General features: G+C 28.4%; 1 protein-coding gene across 2 annotated transcripts in view; it reads right to left on the bottom strand.

The window, feature by feature from the left end:
• LOC107638361 (non-specific phospholipase C2) overlaps positions 1–1,633 on the bottom strand; it is a 10,850-nt gene that overhangs the window by 1,948 nt on the left and 7,269 nt on the right. Inside the window, exon 3 of one of the 2 annotated variants that reach the window (XM_016341599.2) lies at positions 344–520. The exons of the other annotated variant lie outside the window; for it this stretch is intronic. Coding sequence (XP_016197085.1) covers positions 344–520 — 177 coding nt within the window. The remainder of the gene's footprint in view (positions 1–343; positions 521–1,633) is intronic. 2 annotated transcript variants of the gene reach the window in all.

Genomic DNA, 1,633 nt, shown 5'->3' on the forward strand with positions numbered 1-1,633 from the left:
ATGTGTTTTGTTTTTAATATTTTTAATTTTTTTAAAAAATATCTCTAACATTTAGTTTTATTTAATTTTGTCTCTAACTTTATTAGTTTGTGCCAAAATTATCTATGAACGTTAATTCTATGTAAAACTTTAGGAATGAAATTGAAAATTTTTAGGAATAATTTTAATACAAATAAAAAACGTTAGGAACAAAATTGAATAAAATTAAACTGTTATGAAAATTTAAAAAAGAAATTCACAAATATTAAGAATAAAAAGTATATATTTTTTTATTTAAATGACTAATTTAATAAATGTTCTCATAATAATCCAAAAATAGATGATTAAGGCTCTAAATTCTAACCTGGGCAATCCGTCCTGGGTTGGGTCCTGGTCTGGACAATGCTCTCAAAGGTGGCAGCCCATGCATCTCTCTTTGTCAAAAAAGAAGTCAAATTAAAGAGTTTTTTCACTGTCGCTGGGATGGATGAATGCTCGTATTCAGATGTTGGAGTTGGTGACCCCATTGGCCCATGAACAACTGCATACTCATATATGCACTTGTCAATGGTTTGTTGTGTATATTAGAATCACAAAATATACTAGTAGAAAGATGCTAGGAGTGTGTGTTTGGTACTAAAAAGGGAAAGCACCTCCATATTAGTATAGCACAATGGAAAAGTGTCCTATTATCCCGTATTTTATTGTAAACATATTGCGATTTATTATGGTAAAACTTTTTTAAAAGGCATTTGTGCTATACTAATATAACGTGTCACCAAATGATTGGTTGACGTGTTAGTTCAGTGACATTTAGTACATCACGTGTCACTTGATAGTTGACATATAAAAAATTTATTTATAATCAAAATAGTCTTTGAAAGTCCAAACGATTAAAAAATATTTTAAATTTAATATTAATAAAAAATAAAAAATATATATAAGGACTAATTTGATTAATTTAAAAATTTTAGGGATGAAAATGACTTATGTTTAGACTTTCAGAGATTATTTTGATTATAAATAATTTTTTTACATGTCAAGTGACACGTGACGTGCTAATTGTCATGACCTGACACGTCAATCAATCATCTGGTGACATGTGACATTTAACGTGACATGTTATCATCTAACTAACAAAAGGACCAATATATTTTATCTTTCAAGTACTAATATGACTAAAAAAATTATTTAAAAACTAATTTAAAAAATAAATGATTTTTCAAAACCAATTTAACTATTAACCCAATAAAATTAACCTAACACTTGAATCAAATCTTATCCATTGCAGATTAGATTGGTAATCCGTTCTAACCCGATGGAAACAGGGCATTATTGAACAAACTTCAAGTCTCTTCAACTCAATAATTTTAGTCTCCAATCAATTTATTAACATAAAAATATATGTTAGTTAAATCCAATATATATATATATATATTTCTTTGATTTGAGACGAAAAAACAATATATCACCTTGATGAATAAGTCAACCGACCCATAATAATTTCGTAACTTATTGCTCCCTTTCGCGATATGTATGAAGCAACTTGATTGCAGCATTAAAAGGTCGGTTTCATGTGGTGATGAATAATTTGTCGTGGCTGGGTTGATAAGTACCTAAACGTAAATTCCAAAGAAACGACGTTTCACGGGGA

The sequence above is a fragment of the Arachis ipaensis genome, chromosome B04, assembly GCF_000816755.2.
Source record: "Arachis ipaensis cultivar K30076 chromosome B04, Araip1.1, whole genome shotgun sequence".
Classification (NCBI taxonomy): Eukaryota; Viridiplantae; Streptophyta; class Magnoliopsida; order Fabales; family Fabaceae; genus Arachis; species Arachis ipaensis.